The sequence below is a fragment of the Panthera onca genome, chromosome D2, assembly GCF_046562875.1.
Source record: "Panthera onca isolate mPanOnc1 chromosome D2, mPanOnc1 haplotype 2, whole genome shotgun sequence".
Taxonomy (NCBI): Eukaryota; Metazoa; Chordata; class Mammalia; order Carnivora; family Felidae; genus Panthera; species Panthera onca.
This window is the reverse complement of record NC_138349.1, coordinates 41,197,963-41,212,680: the sequence shown is the minus strand read 5'-3', so window position 1 is coordinate 41,212,680 and position 14,718 is coordinate 41,197,963. Positions and strand designations below refer to the sequence as shown.

At 44.7% G+C, this 14,718-nt stretch overlaps 1 protein-coding gene across 7 annotated transcripts in view; it reads left to right on the top strand.

Annotated features, from left to right (window-relative positions):
- Positions 1 to 14,718, top strand: part of WDFY4 (WDFY family member 4) — a 302,324-nt gene that overhangs the window by 42,580 nt on the left and 245,026 nt on the right. For all 7 annotated transcript variants that reach the window (XM_078434513.2, XM_078434514.2, XM_078434511.2 and 4 more), the window contains 4 exons: positions 19 to 471; positions 2,776 to 2,880; positions 4,747 to 4,937; positions 11,979 to 12,559. In XM_078434513.2, coding sequence (XP_078290639.1) covers positions 19 to 471; positions 2,776 to 2,880; positions 4,747 to 4,937; positions 11,979 to 12,559 — 1,330 coding nt within the window. The remainder of the gene's footprint in view (positions 1 to 18; positions 472 to 2,775; positions 2,881 to 4,746; positions 4,938 to 11,978; positions 12,560 to 14,718) is intronic.

The following is a 14,718-nucleotide window of genomic DNA, read 5'->3' as shown; positions in this document are numbered from 1 at the left end:
CCCTCCTTTTGTCCCCAGGGGTGACCGTTAAGAATCTTCAGGCCTTCCAAGTCCTACAGAATGTTTTCCAAAAAGCCAGCAACCCTGTCCTCTGCACCAAGGTCCTGTCAGCCATCAGGACCATGTGGGTCTGGAACGCCCGCAACTTCTTCCTGCTGGAGTGGACCCTGCAGCCCATCTCGCAGTTCGTGGAGATTGTGCCCCTGAAGCCGGCCCCGGTGCAAAAGCAATTCTTCCAGCTGCTGGAGGCCCTGGTGTTCGAGCTGCATTATGTGCCCCATGAAATCCTGCGGAAGGTGCAGTGCTTGATCAAGGAGAGCCCCGAGTCACCCTGCGCCCTCGTGGCCCTGCAGAGTGTCCTCAGGATAGCCGGCAGGGACTTGCTTTTCACCGACATCTTCCGGGACTCGGGTCTCCTGGGTCTGCTGCTGGCCCAGCTGCGGAAGTGGGCCAAGATCCTGAGGAAGTCAGGTGACTCCCAAGAGCGTCGGGAGGGTTGGAGGGAACAGGCTGGGCGGGCGGGTGCCACTCCACCCCTCATCAACATAACAGAAAAAAGTGAGCATCCCCAGGTCACCTGGCAACATGAGGGTTGGAGAAGGTCCCTTGGGCATGTGGCTTCAAAGGGCAGGCGGCCTCTCTGTTTGCTATAACTGGACTGATCTTTCCCATGAAGAGGCCAGAGGGATAGGCGGAACTTTAAACACTCATGGGGCTGAGTCAGGTCTGATGAATTCTCAGCTGGCAGAGATATCTCCTGCACCGTCTGCTATGTAGATGTATGTAGATAGGGAGACACCAGGAAGCCAAGGGAATTCGGGGAGGCCTGGGGCCCCAGCAGGCAGAGGGTGAGGGACCTGTGTACATGTGGGCTCATCTGGTACAGGGCTTCCTTTCAGTGCTGTCAGGCCCCATGGTCTCCTGCTTAGAGCAGTGAACAGTGCTGTCCAGCTTCCCTCTCCAAGTCTCGTCCGGCTTTTGCGTGCCCTGCTGGGCTGTGCACCTGTGGCTCTTTGGCAACATCCCTTCACCCCTACCTTGGGCTCTCAACCTCAGCAGCCTCTGCTACCCCTATGGGTCTTCCGGGTGCCTTCTATCCAGGCGGGAGTGCTGGCCCAGGCTCTCTCACTGCCTAGCCACCCCCCATGCACACGCCCTGCTGGGGCCGGTCTGTGTGGTTTCTCCATAACCCCCACCTCCATCAACCTGCAGATAGGAGCCAGGGCATGGAAACTCCTTTCCCAGTTCTTCCTGGCTTTCCCTCACTCTGTTTGCACCTGCACCTCTGGGATTTCAGTTTGGAGGAGGGATTAGGACACTGAATCCAGCCACTTACTTCTCCCCACCTTATGGCCTTTTCTCCTACTGCACTGGCTGGGAGGGGCTGAGGGCCTTCTAGCCATCGGCTGCTTTTGGAACTGGGCTTCAGACTCAAGCTAAAGTCATCAGTCTGTCTGCTCCCTGGGCCTGTGTGATGGGAAGAAGCTGAGTGAGAGAGTGTGGGTGCTGGGACCAGACAGCCCTGGAGGGGGTGTTACTTATGAGCTGAGTGATCCTGAACAAGTTACTTCACCTCTCTGAGCCTGTTTCTTCCTCTGTTAAATGGGTGCAAAAATATCTACGTCCTAGGGATCTAGTAAGAATTAAGTGAAGAAATACTGAAAAGGTCTCACTGCTGTGTCTGGAGAAGAAATGCTCAAGTGCTCAAAAATGTTCATTAGTCTTAACCCTGTAGCTTCTCTGTTACTGCATCGAGGACTGAGATGGACAGGCACCTTGGGGAGGCCAGGAAGGACTCACATCTCCCTGGGAGTATTTGCAAATAGGGTCAAGATTGAAGATGAGGAGCTTCTGTCTTTATACATCTGGGCCTCTGGGCCGGGCCTTGGAGAATATCTTGCTATGCGCTTTTTTCCCACTGCCCTTTGCACGGTCTTTTTGTTTAATGTTTCCATGTTACCTTCCTGTGTATTGCTTCTCAGCTGCCTGATACTGAATTTGCTTTTCAGTCCAATCCCCAGACCTATCACCATTCCCAGAAGAACTTTTTTGTGAGCTGATGTATCTGGTCTTACTTTATGCTTTCTGTTATTAAATGTTTCTTACTCTTCTTAGATACCTTGCATCCTGGTTAATAAACTACCTTCATTCATTCATTCATTCATTCATTCATTTCCAAAGATGGATGGAGCTTCCCGCTCGTGTCAGGCACTTTTCTGGCACCGGGGATTCATTAGCAAACACATAGGCCTGGTTTGCCGTCGTGAATCTAATGGAAACACTTACCCACTCCAGAATCTCTCAACCATGTCTACCCTCAGGTGTGAGCTGGCAGGTCCTTCCTCCCAGGCATGAATGGCAAAGTATAAAACTGTCCAAAAAGAAAGTCAAAGAGGCGGGGCTTCAGACATTATGTAGGGTGGTGGTTCTCAAGGGTGGTCCTCAGAGCAGTTCTATCAGCATCACCTGGGAACTTAAGAAAAATGAAGTTATAGGACCCCACCTAAGACCTCCTATGCTAGAAACTCTAGGGAAGAATTCCAGCTTCTGGATTTCAACAAGCCCTCCAGGGGATTTTAATGTGCTCAAGTTGGAGATCCATGGTATAAGGAAGGGGTTATAGGGTTAGATCTTATGAATCAGGATGCACACTCATTTATAATAGAAGCATTATGTTCTCATTTCCTTACGAGTACGGAAAACTCACGAAACCAGAGATTTGAGATCATACCATGTATACTGAAGATTTTACTTATTGGTTCTTAAATATGCCAGGAAACAAAGAGCCCACGCTTGGTGTTCAGGATCCAGAGAGAGAACTGACCTGTGTGATGCTGAGAACTGTAGTCACACTTCTGAGAGGCTCAGTTCGGAATGCAGGTAAGGATGGAACCAACCTTGTCTTGTCACTGCCTGGTAAACATTAGCTGTCTCCAGTGATTTATGTCAGTGCTCAAAGGTTATACCCAAGGAATAACCAGCACTAAGGTTGTGGCTAATGTCCATTTGCTGGTTGATGTCCGGTGATCGTCAGTAAATCTGTAGACATCTTGGTTGACGGCTTTTACTTTTAAGGCTGCTAATTAAGGTGGGGATAGAGATATCCTAAAGAGATAGCCTAAATTTATGAGACCGCAGAATGCTCCTCCTCTTTCAAGTAAAACCTATTCCTATCCTGCTGCACCAACTAACGTGCTTTAAAAAAAAAAATCCAAATTGTAAAGCTATGAGTAAAGAAAACGAATCATTTTTAAGAGACTTAATTTGATAAGCTTCCAGCCCATGATGGACTCAGTAGCTCCATCCATCTAAAACATTTTTGGCTTCCTAAGATCATGCGGCTTCCAAGTTTTTGTTTTTGTTTTTGTTTTGTTTAGTTTTTATTTTTATTTATTTATTTATTTTTAAAAATATTTTTAACGTTTATTTTTCAGACAGAGAGAGACAGAGCATGAACGGGGGAGGGTGAGAAAGAGGGAGACACAAAATCTGAAACAGGCTCCAGGCTCTGAGCTGTCAGCACAGAGCCCGACGCGGGGCTCGAACTCACGGACCGCGAGATCATGACCTGAGCCGAAGTCGGCCACTCAACCGACTGAGCCACCCAGGCGCCCCTGTTTTGTTTAGTTTTAATGGGTGCAGTAACTATACACACATAAATATTATGTTACGAAGTAGGTGTATTAACAAAGTGACATCAGTGAGTTTGGTGATTTGGGGTGTCTTTATCTGAGGCCCTCATAGATCAACTGTACCAAATGTGAATGATTAATTCATATGCAGAGGGTCTTTAATGTTAGACTATAAAAGGTTCCCTGGAGGTGCTCATTAAAATGCATATTCCTAGGGCTACTTGAATGGCTCAGTCAGTTGAACATGTGACTCTTGATTTCAGCTCAGGTTACGATCCCAAGGTTGTGGGATTGAGCCCCGCATGGGGCTCTGTGCTGAGCGTGGAGCCTGCTTAAGATTCTCTCTCTCCCCCTCTTCCCTTGTCTCAAACTTGCGTGTTCTCTGTCTCTCTCTTTCTGTCTCTGTCTCTCAAATTAAAAAAAGAAAAAACATATTCCTAGGCTGATTCCCAGAGTGTTAAATTAGTAGCTGGTCAAGGTAGAGCACAGGAATCTGTTTTTAAACAGCCTTCCAAGGTGATTTCCATGTAGGGGTACCTGACCCATACTTGGAGAAATCCTGTGTCACAGAGTTGACCTGCTCAAATCTACATCATGCCACTTGAACGATCCAGTTACTTCCTAGTTCTTATTCCACATGTGATTCAGTTATGGTTTGCAGTAAGAATTTTGGCAGAGAAGAGAGAGAATTGCCATTGGCCCTGGACTTAGGGTATTAAGTGGCAGTAACAGACAGAAGTGTTGTCTAGTTAAAGTTTGTATTAGGTTTTTTAAAAAGACTAGTGCAGTGAAAGTTTTTTTGAAAAAAAATTTCAAAAACAAAAATTTCATAGAATAAAAAGGCAAGGTTTCTTTTTTTGATTTATCTGTTTAGTTTTTTTTTTTTTTTTTTTTTTTTTTTTTAATTCTCAGCTCCACTATTTCTCTTTTCGTCTAGTTTTAACAGTGGGTATGGGTTTTGAAAAAAAAAAGAGTTTCTAATGGAACAACGTGGAGACATGTATAAAGGGAGCAAAACAAACTCGGATGTTGCAGGAGAAAGCTTTGCTTGTCGTTAAAACTAAGGTGCCGAGGCTCCCTTGCTCTAGCCCCATACTCTCTGTCTGGTCCACAGTTGTCCTGAAAGACCACGGCATGGTGCCCTTCATCAAGATCTTCCTGGACGTTGAGTGGTACCGAGAGGCCTCACTCAGCATCTTGGAGCAGCTCTCCGTCATCAACGCTGAGGAGTACATGAGCATCATTGTGGGCGCTTTGTGCTCATCCACTCAAGGGGAGCTGGAGCTGAAACTGGATCTTCTGCAGGTGATGTCAAGTCTTCCTTTGTGCTGGGCTTTCCCACAGACATGCAGCTGGTGATCGACATGTGCACACGCGTTCGCTCATTCAGTCAGTCGGTCACAGTATCGTACGGGTAGGGTAGTACTAGCTGCTATAACAAAGAAATCCCACATCCTCAGTAGCCTCATACATGGGGAGTTTCTTTCCTATGAATAGTCCAATCTCTGATGGGAGGGGATAACCATTCAGGGACAGCTGTCACCTGGGCATCGAATCCAGCCAGCAGACAAAGAATTGCACAAGTGTTCTGCCGGCCTGGAACCGGCACACGTTAACTTCTGTCCGACTTCCTTTGGGTACAACTCATTTGGATGCAAGGGGTGCTGGGAAATGTAGTCTTCCCAGCAACGCTGTAAACTGTGGAAGTGTAGTCTGAATCAGACTACAGGGGGCAAGCAGGTGCCTTGTTTACTTGACCAGCATTTAGTGTCTACCCTCTACTAACCCGGACACACAGTTGAATGAGATATAGCCTTTGCCGTCTGGAAGCTCATAGACTAGGGCTCATGATAAGTGAGCGGTCATGGCAGTGCAGTGTGGTAATGACCTGGAAAGTACTGAGTGCAGGCTGCCATGGGGGCAGAGGAGTAGGAGAGCTCAATCCTGCCTTGCATGTTGAGGAAGGCTTGCAAAAGAGGAAGTTTGAGCTGGGAAGAGGAAAGAAGAGGCAGGGAGAGGCATGGGCCCAGAGGACACAAAGGGGAGGAGTGAAACTAGGGTGTCACTTGTGGGTAACAGATGAGCATAGGTTTTGGTTTTTGTAGTACTATTAATAATAATCAAATTATCTTAAAACAATTAGAATGATAACGAATGTCATCACCACCAGATGTAAATGGAAATATCCCCCAGGAGGCTGACTTGGGGACCTCTCACATATGTATGCAACACAACCCCATGCCAAACACATATCTCAGTAACATACATACCTTGATCACTGGTGAATTAAAAAAAAATATGGAGTTGGTCTGACTTCCAGAATTAAACCATCAGGCTTACTCAGCCATGAGTCTTTCTGCACAAAACCGTTTTAACACTTAGAGAACAGTGCTCAGTTTCTTCTACCAACTTATCTCTCTGCAGAGCCAGTCATGTCATGTGACCGTCAGACACATGTGTTCCCACCATCAGTCACGTGGCCAGAGCCTGCAGGGTTCGGCATGGCCAAAGCATCATGAGAAGCCCATCCAAAAGTGACATTATGGCCATAATTATCATGCATTTCACAGATGACAAGAACCGAAACAATGATTTAGTTATAAAGCCAAAGAAATCAGTTTTATATGAAATAAAACCGGGCTTCTATGAAACAAAAAGTTAACTGTCTTTTGAAAGATCCTAGAGTCTCATGATTATGTGAGGTAAAGGAAGTGAGGGGAACATGTGAAGGAGCTTAAGGGAAAGACATAGCAAGAATTAATGGCAATTTACAGCTAGGAAGGACTTTAGCTTCATGCGGTCCAATCTTTTTTTTTTTTATTTTTTTAATGTTTATTTATTTTTGAGAGAGAGAGAGAGAGAGACAGAATGCAAGTGGGGGAGAGGCAGAGAGAGAGGGAGACACAAAATTCGAAGCAGACTCCAGGCTCTGAGCTGTCAGCACAGAGCCCAACGCCGGGCTCAAACCCACCAACTGCAAGATCATGACCTGAGCTGAAGTTGGATGCTTAACCGACTGAGCCACCCAGGCACCCCCAAGTGGTCCAGTCTTAACATTCCAGCAGGAACATGTCCAGGAAGCGTCTAATATAAATTGTGAGTTGAGTTTGAATCTTAGACAAGTGACTTAAAATCTAAGGATCCTTCCTCTTTTCTTTGTGCTGCTTATTACATTTTTTTCCTCACATGTCTGTCTTCGTCCGGATTCACATGAGCCTTATTCTGATAAGCAACACAGAAACCATGACCCCAGGAGTCAGGACTTTGGTTTCCTAGGGGATGAAAATTGGAATCCCCATCTGTTTCTGAGATTTTCACACTGAGAGTCAGACAGACCCACAGAGAGGAAAGTTTTGGATTTACTTTTTGCTTGGACAGAACAAGGGTTTCTGTGTCCGTTATAGAGAAGTGTACAGTGCTTTGCTCGTGGAAAGTTCATCTTATTTACTCTGCAGCCCAGAGGCACCTTAGTGGAGCGTCAGCCCTTGGGTAATAGGACTGAATTTCTAGAATTAGCGATGTGAAGCCTTTATGGTGTTTTACAGGTTCAATATCACTTCAGAATCACACTATCAAGGGATTAACACTGTATAAGCTTATTTAACAAAGTCATACCCTGTGTTCAATGTGCTGTCTTCTCCCGGGTGCCATGTCACTGCTGGGAAGTTGGGGGGTGATGCGTGGAGCTAGTAATGCTCTCACGGGACCTGGGCTATTGACACTTTGTTGCTCCAATGCATAGCGGGGGGACATGGGGTTGTTCCCGACTTGCCCACCACCGAGTCACGTGAGCGGCTAGCCAGTGTTTGATGTTTTCTGGAGTCTAATCTAGAATCCGCATCTTGGGAATCCGTTGGAACTTTAGAAACAAAGATGTAAAATTAGCTCTCTCTGGCCAGATCTCCCTCTTTCTAAGTTGAGCATGGACTTTGCCCAAAGCACTGTGCCCGCAAAGCGAGTCAGCATGGGATGAGGGGGAGGTGATGAGTGAGGTGACCTCAAAGGCAGTACCCTCTGCCCCCACCAAAGCTTTGCCATCTTTGACACGCATTCACATCAAGGTGTGACCCTCGCTTCCCTTCCCTGAGGCCGTCAGCCAGCTGCTTTGGAGAAGAAAATTCAGCCAGAAACACCCAACTTAGGGCAGCGGTTTCCAAAATCCAGTGGCACTTCCATACCAATACGCAATCACTTGTGACTTCACCACCTAATTCTGTCAAATGATAATTGAGTTAAAGAATAATGTAGGCAAATGAATTTCCTCTCCACTGCCAGTGGGACCATGATTGGGTTATGCACAAATTCAGATTGATTTGTTAATATACATTTAGCTGTTCAACTCTGTGCTTAATCACATTACCTCACCAGTCTTCCAGCGTGACACATGGAAAATTATGAGGAATAACAAATAATGGAATGTGAAATAAATCCTGTTAGTCCTAACCTAGTTAGCGCTTTGCAGCAGACATCCATTTTATAGATTCAAGCCGGAGGAATACGAACTCAGAGACGATGACATGGTAACTGAGTTAAGGAGGAGAAAATGTGCTTAACGCTGACCTTTCTTGAAATGTGTCAACCCCAGCCTGATTACTTTGACTTCAGCTGATTAAATTTACTCCCTTCCGCAGACTCGCAAGCCTAGGTGATGCATTATCATGCAAAGTTGAATGACAGTAATGGAGACCCTCGTTCTAGGCCCCCAGTTCCTGACAAATCGTTTCCCGAAGTAACGCAGTATTTATTTTCCTTTATGATAGAAATGTTTCTCTTTAGTTGCTATGAAATTAAGCCTTTGTAATTGGATTTTGGACTCTTTACTTTATGACTCTGCAAATATGAAATTAACCCCATCCCAAGAAATAATAGAGCAGTCTAAGTTCTAATGAGATTACCCCCATTTTAGATAATGATTCCGAATTTAATAAATCAAACAAAGCAACAATTAAGGACAGCCATTTCTTTCTCCTCCCCCCTCCCAACAGGAGGAGAAAGGAGCCATGTAGGAATTACAGGGGACAGATCCTCTGAGAGATACAGATCATAAGAAGGACCGTCATTGGGTTGCTCTGTTTTAACGATATCCGCTCTCGATACTCTGAATGATGGAGTCCTTTTGAGCAATGTCTGTGGTCAAATTGGATGATTAGAACGCAGTTTCTTTAATAAGAGGGGAGTTCGGTGGTCATCCAGTGCTCAGACAATTGCCTGTAATTTGATTCGTTTGTTTTTTGATCATTCTCCATTTTTCATATTTGTTTTGTCATGTGCCCCTGTGATAAACAGCAGAGCTTCATCCAATCCATTTACCTTAAACAACCTCTTGGTGGTTTCAGGAGCCACTGAAAGCACTCACATGAATTTAGATCGCTTACCATCCTAGAGCTTAAGATTTCCCACAGTCTTGGTGGTTTATTTATTTTTCACGGCATGAGTCACATGACCAGGCATAAGGTCAGACGCAGACAAAGCAATGCACGCCGTACAAGACCCCAGTGTTCATCCTTTCGTGTGGGTTATCAGTCGGTGGGAAGAGGCCGGTAGCAACACACATACTTCAAGGTTAGAGTATGTTTCCAACCTGGCGGAAGAAATACTATTCTGTTGGGAGTGAGTTGCTCACACAAGGCCGGCACAGATGTAGTAGGTCTATGTGTGGCCTGTCTTGGCCTCAGAGTCCAATGGGTGGGCTGTGGGGGCAGGCAGCTGTGCTGATGCTGTTTATACAGAGAAAGGCCTTGCCCTTCTAGAAGTCTTACTGTTGCTACACCATAAGCTTCACACTCACTGAACACCACCCTTCTAGAGAACCTGCTTTAACAGTCTACATGCTTCTTTGAAGGACCTGCCTACAAAGTCAACTTTTCCTGGGGTTTCAGCCAAATTCAGAAGTAGTTTGGCCATATCTTCACTCAAGAGAAGAGAGAAAGCCATCGTCACCGCCTCATCCTTAATATTTCATTTTTGCCTCCATCTTTCTGGCAGTTTGGAAAGCCTATTTCCCTGACGTCTCTCCCATGATTCTGATTTGACCCCCTGTTAGTGGGTGGCCCTGGTGCTGAATTTCTTTCAAAAAACAAAATGACAATTCAGTTTCCCCATAGTCATTCCCCTGAGCTGTGGTGGGTAATCATTGAGCTAAGCGCTGTAAGTTGTGGATTTTCTTTTCCTATAACCAGGAAAAGATCAATTGACCCATATTGGTAAGGATGCATTTTTCTATTTTCTATAATTTTTTGTCCATTTTGAATGTAAGCATGGACTCTGGCCTTTCATGGATTCTCCTACTTACTACAAACTTTATTTTTATTTATATATTTTTTTTACTATCTTGTAATGTCATAGATGTGACAGTGGAGGACTTTAAGCATCTCCTTTGTCTTCCTCTTTGAAAGAGTCCTTGGCCATGTGCATTCAGGTAGTTCTGGCTCATTTTGCGTTCTCCTGCTCCCAAAATGGGGTTGACTGCCCACTGAGCATCTCAGGCTGCTCTCCATATATATATAATATAGTAATATAGTATATGGTAATATAGTAATATAGTAATATATACTTCCTAATATAGTATATATGAAACAATATAACATGTATCTTCTTCAAGAAGAATGGGCTTTTTGAGAAGCTGGCCGAGGACCTCTGTTTGCTGGGATGTTTCGGGGCGCAGTATATATAGTATATATAGTAATATATACTATATAATATAGTAATATAGTAATATAACAATATTAGAGAAGAAAATTTGGGTGTTAGGGATACATGTTATATTGTTTCACATCAATGGCGTTGGATTAAGATTACCAGCATTTTAAAGATAGAGCTGGAAAATTAACTTTCTTCCCCCAAAGTGCATGAAATTCGTATTTAATGGTTACTTAAAACTTTACCAAGTTTTTGTTTGACTTTCTCTCCATGAGAGTTTGAAGATTTAGTCCCTTCCCTCCTTTTATTTTCCTCACCTACCAGTTTTCTCTTTGTTCATTAACTTTCACATATCATGCTCTATGTTGTCACCCTAGACCAGGCATTTAAGACACAGAATCAGCCCCCAACACACACACTAAATTGGGAGTTGCCTTTCACTTTTTTCTTTGAACCTTGTCTCAAGCATCTTGGAATTGGCTTGAAATTGTGCCTGCCCAGAAAATCCCCTTTCTTGTGCCGCTAGGGCATTAGAGGATAAAACGATTTATACCTTCCTCCAAAATCTGCTGATGATACCACAAGTATTGGCCAGTCTCTTGGAAGCACGTGCAAGATGGTCTTAGATGAAGTCCTAAGCAACTTCCGTGAATAATAAATATGAAAACACCAAAAGCTAGAGGCTTTTAATATTTATCTAAAATCATCCATACATTCTTCACTTTCAGGTGTGAAGCTTTAGCACAGAATGAGAATTACTTGAATACAGTCTTTTCTCCCTCCTTCCCTTCCTTTCATCCTCCTTTCCTTCCTTCCCTTCGAAACATTTGTTAACTACCTAGTGTGCACCACCACTGCACTCAATGAAGGGCACACTGTAAGGGTTCAATAAATGTTTGATGGTAGAAGGAAGTAAAAATGTGTCCAGTAAAATCTCAGTGATCTGGAGAAGTTCGATTCTACAATGTATGTTACGCATAGCCTGAACTCCACACATGGTCTATTCTATTTACTATACTTATGTTTCCTTCCATGAAATGCTTCTCTTCTCTACCTTGATTCCTTCATATTTGCACACCAGATTTTAAGTAGACTCATTTTATTCTCTTTCTTCACTTAATAGAGGTACTTACGTTTGCACAGAGAGGGAGATAAATAATAAACTACTTTATAGAGATTGCATTGTGGGTCTCCTTTGCAACATAAGAGATGGTTCATTCCACTCATTCAGCAAATATTTATTAAGTGCGGGCTACAGTCCACAGCAGTGAGTTGCCTGATTTCACGGAGCTTCAATCTAGTGGAGGGCTGAGACAGTTTTCAAGTCACTTCAGTAAAGTGTGAAGAGAACTGGGTTCAACAAATGAGAGGGGGCTATGTGAGCTCTCGGCCTGGGGTAAGAATAAGGCAGGGGTCAAAGAGAGCTTTCTGGAGGGAGATGCATTGAAGTTAAGATCCAGGACAGTAAACCAACCTTATACATCAGCATAGGCTTTAGCAGCCGCCATTTGAAAGCAGGCACTGAGGGGCAACTAAAATGAGGAGGAACAATATAGACCTCCCCCTGTTTCAGGATCACCCTCAGGTAGCTTGCATTTCCTACCACTCGAACAGGTGAGAGCAGGTGCAGTGCTTTGGCAGGGACGTATCAGGGCTCTGCGTTAACAAGTTGTCTCCTGTCTCATTTTTATCCTGTTGGTGTTTCAGTCTCTACTCAGGATCCTGGACACCCCCAAAGGCCGTGCTGCTTTCAGAGTGTCCAGTGGGTTCAATGGACTCCTGTCCCTGCTCTCTGACCTGGAGGGGTCTCTCCAGGAGCCCCCGCTGCAGGCGTGGGGGATGGTGTCCCCCAGCCAGACCCTGGACCTGGTCCTGCACACCCTCTGTGCCTTGTCTGCGGCATTGCACCTGGACCCTGTCAACAGCGACTTCTTCAAGAAGAATGGGCTTTTTGAGAAGCTGGCCGAGGACCTCTGTTTGCTGGGATGTTTCGGGGCGCAGGAGGAAGAGGGAGCCCCTCTGCACTCAGAGGCAGACACAAAGGCCAGGCCATTTGCTGACTTGCTGAGTGCGGCCTTTGCCTCTGCCAGCCCATTCCCACCCAAGATACAGAGCTGCCTCCAGATCCTCAGCTTTCTGGACAGCATGGCCAGTGGCACCCTCCACCTGCGCAGAGACCTGAAGGAGCCCCCGAGGGCTGGGCAAGACCCAGCTCCGCATGCCCAGAAGGAAGACGCCGGCAGTGACCCCCAAGGCAACTTCAAGCTGTGGCCAGACCTGGAGGAGAGGTAGAGCTTTGCTGCCCACTTCCGTAATCGGGTCATCAGTGTATCTGTCTCCCATTTCCCTCCCAAATATCCTGTGCGTGGGTGGTGGGTAGGAAGCCTTGACTGCAAACTAGGTGTGCAAAAACGTCACGTGACTTTTTTTTTTTTTTTTTTTTTTTAAACTCAACTTTGGCTACAGTCTCCTCTGCCTTTGGGAGCAGGCAGAAAACCAATCTGAGTCAATCAACAGATGGTTGGAGGATGCTTTTGAGTTGCACAAGAACCAGGGGGCTTACCAGATCTTGGAAACGGAGGGCAGAACTCTGCTGATAATCTCACTTTCTGCTTCGGCATCCTTGCTGCTGCTCCTGAGAGCCTTGGTGCCTGTGCCTGGCCTCCATGGTGTGCTGGGCAGCCTTTGGGGGGCCTTATCTTACCCGCTGCCCTCACCCTTGCCCCTGCACTGCCAGGGTGTGGGAGGAGGTCCTTTGACTTACAGGATGACCACGGTGTCCTTCCCCATCCCTGGTTCTTCCTGGTCTTTCACATTGCTTCCACTTCCTGTAACAAAGACTCTTACTTCACAGGCCCATCTCCTCCATGACTCCAGACTTTCATTCCTGTAAGACAGACTTCCACTAAAGCAAGGAAGAGCAAAGAACACCCCTCCTTCCTTAGGGGGGCAGGGAAAACAAATGAAAGAGCACAACAGCAGTAGTTGGTTATCTTTTGTGTTCTCCCCAGGGAGCAAGGACAAACCGTAAATTAATATTGCAAGAAACTCTCCTGCCTACCACCTCTCCAAGCCATCTTACATTGACTGCCACGGGACACCCTTCTGAAAGACACTGCACATTTTAATCCAAATATGTTGGATCGGTCAGATTTCAGTGTGGAGGGCTGGTGGTGAGGGGGAAGGATGCCAGATCTCTACGGAGATAATCATATGATTGTTCTCGTTTCATCAGCTAACATGCTAAATTAATTGGTTTCCTAATCTTGCATTCATGCAGATACCGACTTGCTCATGATACATTTATTGCTGGCTTTGATTTGCTGATTTTTTATTGGGACTTTTGCTCCTGAAAAAGCTTTTCCTTCCATGCTCTTTTCTTGACTGTTTTTATAAAGTTTGCGGTAACCTCATAACGCGAGTTGGTCAGTGTTGACTCTTCTATTCTCTGGAAGTAATAGTAACATAGGTTACTATTTCTATTTCTTAGCTTTGTGATAGAGTCTGCCAGTAAAACCCTCATAAGCCTGATGTTTTCTTGTTAAGATTTATTTTTGTGAGGATAAATTCAGATTTCTTCTTGAATCATTCTTAGCCATTTTTAAAGTTCATTTTCCCATTCCATCTAAGTTTCAATTTACTGACATAGGACTGTTCTTAATATCCTTTTTTAACTTTTGGTTCCTGACAGGATTGTTTGTGTCTTTTCTTTCCCCTCCACCCCCCCCCCCCCCCCGCAACATTCTTGACAGGGGGTTTATTTATTTGTGTGTCCCATGAAGCAACTTTCAGCTTTTCCCATCTCTCATGCGTAAATTTTCTATTTCTGTCTTCATTTGTTCATTCTTATCATGTCTTCTTTGCTTTGGTTTATTCTGGTATTCCTCTTAATTTAATTGATTAGGAGACCGATTTTCAGTCCTCTTTTTAAATGCAAAGTGCAAATGTCTCTGTCCTTTACTTTAGCTGTAAGGTGCAAGTTTCCTTATGTTGCACTTTCAATGTTATTTAGTCCTAAATGTTTCCATTTCCTTTGTGACTTAGAGTTTCCTTCTTGAATCTTGTTTGACTTGTGGATTTCCAAAGTTACAGAGTGTTTTTGGTCATTTTCTTTCCTTGCTAATTTCTAATTTTATCATCATGAGAGATGGTGGACTGTTTGATGGTAATTCTTTAAAAGTAGTTGAGCTTGACTTTGAGGCCTCCAGTGTGATAAATCTTCCTAACTGTTCCATGTGTGCTTGAAAAGAATGAATATTTTCCAGTTGTTAGAGTCAATGTTCTATTTATGTCCTTTAGATCAAACTGGTCAAGGGTCTTCTTCAGATTTTCAGATCATTTAATCTGTTTGACATATCAGTTGCTAAGATATGTGAAATATTTTTCATTATATTCATAGATTTGTTAATTTCTGTTAATTTTTACCTTACATATATCTGAGGCTATT